At 45.8% G+C, this 8661-nt stretch overlaps 1 protein-coding gene across 1 annotated transcript in view; it reads left to right on the top strand.

Moving 5' to 3' along the window:
- Positions 1 to 2339, top strand: part of LOC136620122 (uncharacterized) — a 71341-nt gene extending 69002 nt beyond the window's left edge. The window contains exon 19 of the mRNA XM_066594840.1: positions 2316 to 2339. Within this exon, the coding sequence (XP_066450937.1) occupies positions 2316 to 2339 (24 nt within the window). The remainder of the gene's footprint in view (positions 1 to 2315) is intronic.
- The last annotated feature ends 6322 nt before the right edge of the window (positions 2340 to 8661 follow it).

Here is an 8661-nt window from a genome sequence, read left to right as displayed (position 1 = left end):
TTGGACAAGGGGATGTGTGTGGAACCACTTGTTCCAGGGCTGAAATAACCAAGGGGGATCAATTTAAGACAAATTAGCATAAACACATAATTACTGATTGAAGGGGATGAAGACAAATGCAGAACTGTAACAAAAAAGTGGGCGGTCAGGTCTGGGGAACATGGTGGCCAAGGAACAGGGTCATGTTGTCCAATCTATCAGGTTCCAAACTCAGCTGCAAGCCACTTACACACATCTCTCCATAGATGAGGTGGAGCGCCATCGTGCCGGTACCAAACCCATTGATGTAGCACCAGTGGCAAGTCATCAAGTCATTCATTCGCCATTGTGTTTAGAATGCTCAGATATCAGTCACCATCTAGCGGGCCTTCAAAGAAAATGGGACCAAGAAGTTGCTCACCCCAAATTCTACATCAGATGTTTAGGACAAAAGGCCTTTGGTGTTGCACTCATCTTGGAGCGCGCTCTGCCACTGTATAGGGTTATTACAGATGATCTCCCCGATGTGACCCCTCATAGCTCCCATTTAATGACACTCCGATACAGAAATTTGATATTGATGAAAATAGAAACTCAAAAAGCTTTGTTGCACGACATGAGAAATATTTTCCCCCTCAGAAATGATCATTGTGGCCCCCTTTGTCAATGGACACACATGGAGTCTGTAGTCACATTCCTGCCGTACATGTTACAGAGTATCACGACTAACGGATGCAATGACTTCTGAGAGGTGGTAAAGTGGGTATGTAGACTAACCCTTCCCAAGAGAAAAAATCATAAGGCGTAAGGTCCGGGAAACATGGAGGCCAAGGAAGACCTTGGCCTCCACGGCCAATCCATCTCTTTGGTAGCTGCCTGTTGAGGTCACTTCTGACTTCTTTGTGACAATGGGGGTGCCCGTCCTGTCAGAAGATGAAACCTGGGATTTCCTGTTCTGGCTACAGCAGAAGTCATATCTTTAGCATCCAGATACTAAATCCCCAGGATTGTTTCCTCATGGAAAAAGAAGGGGCCGTATACTTTCCTACGGGGGTGGGGGTGGTGGTGGGGAGTGGGGGGTGGAAGGGTTGCGTAAACGCTCCACGTACACTGGTGGGTTTTTCCCTCAGATTCTGCCATTATGTTTGTTGCCCAAAACCTGGAAGGCGCTTCATCTCTAAACATTAAAGACTCAATGAAACCGGCGCTTTCCGTTATAGAACACCACCTCGCTTTGTCATCCGGTTTTAGGGCCGGTAACCATTCCAATCGGTAGGGATAACATCACAAACATTTGTGCAGAATCTTCCATACAGTCGGCGGCGGGACGTCCAATTCTCGGCTCGCTCTGACGGTGGATTTCTAAGGACTTTATGTGAAACTTGCACGAACGCGCTCCGCTGTTTCCACGCTTACTGATGGACGGCCGGATGACTTTCACTTACAGAAGTAACCCTTTTTCTTAAAATCGGAGGACGACTTACAAATTGTGCGCCCGCTGGGTGGAGCTTCGTCAAACTTTGAAAATGGCGTTGCACACTTATAACAGACTGGTAGGGACGTGAAAATGATTAGACGTGAAAATCAAGGACACAAAACGCTCTCCTGTCTTCGTTGGCCATTTTGTCTCATATGTCCCTAGCGACGAATTTGGGAGACTAAAACTTTTTGGGCATTATTTAGCAAAAATATCTAACAGTAAGACGTCCTTGTTGCCCATAACAACCAATCACAGCACAGCTTTCATTTAATGAGTAATGAACGCTGCACTGTAATTGGTTGCTATGGGCAACAAGGATGTCTTACGGTAGACCGTTTTGCTAAATGAAACATTTTGCATTTCTGTTTCCATTAACATCAGATTGAGTGTCATTAGATGGGAGTTATGGGGGGGTCATATCGGAAGATGATCTGTAGTAACCCCTACAACACCTATCCCCTAGCAAGCTGCAGTCTCTTATTGTAGAGTCTCCGACATTGTGTGCTGCACTGAGGTACATTTACACGGGACGACTATTCCAGCGACTATCACTCTTCACTTTCACGAGGAGCGATAGTGGTTTAATGAATGGAGGCAGAGCGCGCCAGAGATCTCTTCCGGCCGCCTCCATTCACTGCACACAGGCAGACATTCAGAGATTGGGCGACTCCTGCTTACACAGAGCGAGAAATCGCTCCGACCTGAAACGGAATGACCAGCAACTACTGAGTGACTCCTGTCGGGCGCCATGTATACACAGGTTAATAGTCACCCATAATTGCTTTTGGCGACTATTGGTCTATGTAAAGATTCATCTAGATTTGTATGTTGGCTTGATGCTATCTTTTCTCATTAGGGAGAGCAACTAGAAGGTGAGTGAGGGGACTTAAAAGGCTATTTAAGGTCCTCTGGGTAATATGCAAATAAGGGAGATTGAGCACAGTGCCACCTATTGGAATTCAGCAATCCCTAAAGTCAATGTTAATAAAGAGTCTAGCATTGACTTTAAGGGTTGCTGCCTTCCAATAGGTGGCGCTGTGGAGGTATAGTTTCATCTCCCTTATTTGCAGAAATGTACCTATTGACGCCAATCTACCGTGCGACCGTCACAGGACCTTTAGGGGATTGATTTTTATATTTCACTGCTTGCATTAATTCCTTCACAGCATTTTGTAATTTCCGCCAGCGAATAAATACATTGCTATGCCAATCCGTCTTAAACTGATTTCCGCTCTGCACATCCCCTGTGGGAAAGGTCGCTTCTGCCCCCGGAAAGGGATTTCTGTGGACGCCTTATATAAAGCTGTGACCAGATGCTGATTGCTTATTACTCTGTCGGTGTGGATTTCTCATTTGTAGAGTCTAGATGCCTACACCGAGCTGGCTGAGCTTCTGGTGAAGACCGACCCTCTGGGCGCTGTGGACGTCTATTGCCAATACCCTCAGAAACCATCCCAAGAGCAGTCATTTGATGATGCGTTCATTCCTGGAGAAATTATACACCTGCTTATGAGAAGCGAGAAGTACGATGACCCTCGTCTGCCCGGTCACATGATTTCATATGGGAAAGTCATGGGAGTTGGTAAGGAACGGAAGAGTCCATAAGCTCTATGGGAGATGTGCGCCAGAAACATTTACCATCTTGTTAGGTGAAGAGTTAGGCCGGTTTCGGACGAACGGATTTGCTGGTGCAATACGCAGAGAATAGAACCCATTGATTTCAATGGGTTTGTTCACATTCCTGAATTTCACACACGCATTTCGGTCACACAGGAGTGATAGTCATTCACTGAATGGAGGCGTAACGCGCCGGAGATCTCTTTGGCCGCCCACTTCCATTCACAGTGAACAGGTAGTCGTTTATAATGAATGACTGCCTGTTCACACGGACGGCTAGTCACTTGTTTATTAGGTGAGCTGAACACTGTGTGACGCCCGACAAGTCAGCGACTCTAGCTCACTTGCCCTGTCGAGTCCGGAGTTTACACGGGACAACAGTCGCCTGTAATGACTCTTGAGCTATTACTCAGGCAATTGTTGGCCCGTGTAAAAGTACTTTTACTTTCTAGTGCAGTAACTGCAGTGATTCCCTTCTCAATACAGTCCTTTCATATATTAATGACATATGTCCAATGGGCGGTCTTACCAGTGATTGACAGCTATGTCAGTTTGTGTCTATAGTAGTAGCTGTCAATCACTAATAGGACTGCCCATTGGATTCCTAAGCTCAGGCAGAGAGTTAAAGGTGTATTCCAAGCATTTACTATTGATGATCTATCCTTAGTATACATCATCAATAGTTGATTGACCAAGATCCATTGCTTGGGATCCCCACCGATCAATTGATCGTCCAGCCGGCTGTCAGACCAACAGTTCTAGACATCCACATTGGCGGTTAGAGACAGAGGTATAATAGACTGCTTCACTTCCATTGAAATCAATAGGAGTGTTGGGATCCCCGCTGATCCTCCAGCCCGCTCTCTTTATACCCACATTGGGGTCACAGCCAGAAGTGTAATAGACTGCTTCATTCCCGTTGGAATCAATGGGAGTGATGCTTTCTACTACACGTCCGGCTTCTCATTGCATTCAGAAGCAGAAGTGTAATAGAAAGCATTGCTCCCACTGATTTCAATGGGAGCGAAGCGTTCTATTACTCTTCGGGTTCTGACTAGCAATACGGACGTCCGGTCTCACCGCACTGACAGCGGGCCGGAAGATCAGCTGATCGACAAGGATCCTGAGTGGTGAACCCCCACCAATGAACCGAGGACAGGTGATCAATAGTAAAATCCAGGAATACCCCTTTAAATAAAAACACCACAAGTAATGACTGTTTTTCTACAAACATATATATAATCTGCTCAGCTCCTCCAGCATGCTGCCTGCAGATCGGACAGCATGGTCAATGTGACAGGTTTACTTTATACAAGCATGCGTAATAAGAAAAGGGTTTTCCCACTTGTAGCTGCTTGGTTGTAGGAAGCAGACAGCTCCGTACATTGTGCAGTGACCCAGGTTGGTACTGCAGGCTGAGTCCTATTAAAGTGAATGCAGTACCAACTCATGCCACTGTGCAGGTACGGAGCTGTCTGCTTCCTGCAGCTAAGCAGCTAGAAGTGGGGCAATTCCTTTAAGTACCTTTTTGCATTGTATTTGTGAAGGATGACCATGAAATGGCGATTATACATTTACATAACATAATCCGGTGTTTTCTTTTCACCAAAATCCGGACATTGTCACAGATGTATACGGTCTCCATGGAAATCAGGTATATGGGAAAACAACATATGGTAACAGGAGATGTGGAGGCTGATGAATTATTCACAGATATGTAACATGCGTGTAACAAAGAGCTTTATTTGTTGGTGTTCTGATAACAGAGTAAGTGCTTTGTGCAGCAGGCTCAGTAATAGCGGATAGTTATGGCCATTACTATGGAGGTCATGGGGTCTATAGAAGCGAATGACTGAGCTTAGACGCTGGGACATGTGACATTGCTCCATCCAGTACTGGATCTATATATTTAGTCCATCTATAACTTTTTTTTTTTACTGTTAGGACCCATTGACACAGCAGTATATATTAGGCTGTATACTGTCCATGTATGCAACGCGCAGCTCCATTATAGCCTATAAGCTAGGGTCAAAAAGGGTATTGGTTCTCCTTAGGGAGATCACCTAGAAGGTGTGAGAAGTCTTATAAGGCCATGCATGCTCCTCTGGGAAATATGCAAATGGAAAGAGGGAACAATACCTCTGCAGCACCACCTATTGGAAGGCAGCATTCCTGCAAGTCAATGTCAGACTTTTTAACAAGCCTTGTAACAATGACTGAGAATTATAAGCCAACGCCAGAAACTTCTGTAGAAGGGGAAGGTAACCATGCACTGGCAGGCTGTGTTTCGGGCTATCAGTGTGCAGACTCTGGCTTTGGTTCACCATTCCCAGTCCTTGTTACAAGGCTTGTTAAAAAGTCTGACTTGCCGGAATGCTGCCTTCCAGTAGGTTGGGCTATAGAGGCATTGTTCCATCTTTCCATTAGGCTATGATGAGTTAATCACATGAAGAATTTTTCACACTGACTGACGGACCATGTAACCAAAATTCTCTGCCTTTCCTATTCCCATCCATTGAATGGATGAGGATAGGCCATGCAATGTGCAAGATCCGTGGCAATCTGAGTTTCTCGGGTGCAGCTTGCACACGGCTGATTTCACAAACAGTCTTTTTTTGCAAAATCACCAAGCACTTTGGCATTATGATGCTAAAAACGCAGTTTCCAGTTTACTGTAGGTCAGTAGTAAAATATGAAACACTCTACAAACATTGTGTTTATTGTAGTCGGATTTTTGGGCGTTTTTTTTGTAAATCACGGCATGCTCGGGGTATGCTTTTTTTTCTGACACAGACTAGGTCATCAATTGTTGATCAGCAGGCATCCCAAATAGAGGCGTAACGTGAAGCTCCTGGGGCCCCCAACTATAATGCTTTATTCATAGTACCGGGCTCCTTATATGGAGAAGAGAGGCCTTATGGGCACCCTAAGGTTCCTGGGCCTGGATGCAACCACATCCTCTGCATCCCCTATAGTTACGCCCCTGATCCAAGTTTTGGACCCCCACTGCTCAACTATTGGTGACCTACCCTAGGTTATCAATAGTAAAAGTCGTGGTCTACTCCTTTAAGGCAGTCCTTTTACACATTTTCTTGGTTCTTTCTGCAACTCTCATAGACTTCAATGGAAAGGGACACGGCCACTGCTCCATTGAATTCTATTGGAACAGCAGCCCCACAGAATTGGCGAATAGGAGTACAGAACCCTATTCTTGTGGTAGGTGCTGGTGCACAACGTTGGGCCTGCACCTATTACACATTTATGGGATCTCCTGTGGACATGACCTCAGTATAGCAGATGAGATACTCCTTTAACACTAGACCGGCCTTGGGAGCCGTTTACGACGCCTTCGGGCAGTTTAAAGGCAATGCAGTAAAAATATCCAAGCGGTTCTAGTGTCACAATCAGTTTTTTCGATTCTTCTACCCCCTCAGGCTCTCTGGAGAAGTACATAACCATTCTGGAAGCAAAGTTCAAAACAAACATTCTGAAGACGGTCTACGCCGGCATCCACAATAAGTCGGAGGATGACGAAGAGCTGCGAGATTTCTTCCGTTTTAAATGCTGGATGTGAAATCATGAACATCTATCACTTTATGATTAGTAACACGATCATTGGGAACATTCTATTGTATTTTTTAATCTGTCTTCAGTATGTGTTACAATGTGCAGTCCACACAAGGCCAATTAAAGGGAACCTGTCATCACTGTGGAGCCCCATAACGTAGATTATGGGGTTGATAGGTGAGGAAACTGAACTCCGAAGAGATGTTTTATACTCACCAGGCATCCCGTTCCAACGCTATGTGCCTGTGAAATTGGCGCACACACAGCATGACTCTTCAGATGACTCTGTGCACATGCTTTTCCATAGAGATGAATGGGAGAGCGCATGCTCAAAGCCATCTGAAAAGAGTCACGCCGTGTGCATGTGCCAACTTTGTAAGGACAAAGCGCTGGAGCAGGGCACCCGTTGGGTATGAAACCGCTTCCTGGACTGCTCTCTTCCCTCACTTTTGAGCTCCATAACCTAGTTTATTGGGGTCAAAGGTAATGGCAGGTTCCCTTTAAAAGGAGTTCTTTGCTCAGTATAAGAGCTTATTCACACGGGCGGCTGCCGGTGACCTAAAAATGCATGAACGGGTGCAAAAATCTAACATTTGTGCGCCCGATCAGACAGCCCGAGGCCGCAATGCTGTCGGGCGGGGGAAGACAGTTTAGCTCTGCTAAGCTGTCTCCCCCGCATCGGCTCTCAGCAAGGGGAGAACGGGGGGTGGGGGGTGAGAACCTAGAAACTAGCTCCACCCCCTCCCATTGCAAAAGGCTGGCAAGGGGCGGAGAGAAGAGGGAGGGAGTTTAGCAGTCACGCTGCTAAACTCTCTCCCATCTCCCTTCTCCGTCAGCTGTCGTAGTCTATGCAGCGGCCGACGTATTCCAGCCACGTAGATAGTCCCAGGACTATCTTTCCTACCCGGCGTAGAACCGCCCGGCCCTATCTTTGCCGGCTGTGCGCTTTTACACCACGGAAATATGCCCATCTGATGTGATGCATTGGAATCAAATGCATCAGATGGTAGCGTATATTTCATGGCCGGCCTTTATACGCTCGTGTGAATAAAGCCTAAGGCTTGACCATCTTTGATTAGTAATTGAAGACCGTGGTTTTAGCCCTAACCCAGTATACCCTGCTGCTACCATGGAACCAAACCCTAGCTCTGGATTTTCAGACTCTGCCTTCTACCATAGATCTTCACATGCATACTAGAGTTATTCCATCAACAAGAAAAAAAAAGGGTGGGGGGGGGGTCTGAAAACTAATTTAAAATTTGTACTGTTGAAACCAATTTTTGCTCCAATACCTCCCGTCGAAGTCTATGGAAAGGAGCTCGAGCAGGATGAACCTGTAGAGCAAGAAAGACTCATACAGACATGGTTATAGGTAATAAGTATTTTATGGTCCCTCACAGCTACTAGAATCACATCTCCACTTCTCAGTACTGCTGTACAGTGTCCTGCATGATGATGTTATCCCTCTGTAGTACTACAAAGAGGGAGCAGAATCTGTTTTCTCTGTGTGCACTGTATGGGAATCATCATGGCAGCAGTCTCCACCCACCAGCTCAGGGAAAACTGACATTTGGAGATCGAATCTGCGGAGGAGAAACATGCTAATAAAATGTGGGATACAAGTCATATAATGACTAGAGGTAGGGTTATTTCTTATGGATGGCAGCTTATTCCAAAACATATACCTCATGGATGCCATTGTATTGTAAAATATGGCAAAGTATCCTGACGTATAATGCCCAGACATATGCCAAAGGAACACTCTTTTGGCACGTTTGGTCTACAGTATATTAGTTGTGACAGAGGAGCCACTATGGGGCCAGATTTCAGGAAAGTGTTTGGTAGAAAGGTTTCCTCTGCTTTGCTGCTGGCTTGTTAAAAAGAGGTGCAAGACTCAGTTGTGGCTCCCATTATGGAGGAGACAGACTCCTGGCTAGAGAGTGACACAGGCCATATGGCAGTGACCATGGCATACAATAGGGTAAGAGTACTGTGCAGATCTATGGCTTGTGAAGTTT

This window comes from Eleutherodactylus coqui, chromosome 3 (genome assembly GCF_035609145.1).
Source record: "Eleutherodactylus coqui strain aEleCoq1 chromosome 3, aEleCoq1.hap1, whole genome shotgun sequence".
Taxonomy (NCBI): domain Eukaryota; kingdom Metazoa; phylum Chordata; class Amphibia; order Anura; family Eleutherodactylidae; genus Eleutherodactylus; species Eleutherodactylus coqui.
The sequence above is the reverse complement of the archived record's forward strand: the minus strand, read 5'-3'. Positions and strand labels throughout refer to the sequence as shown.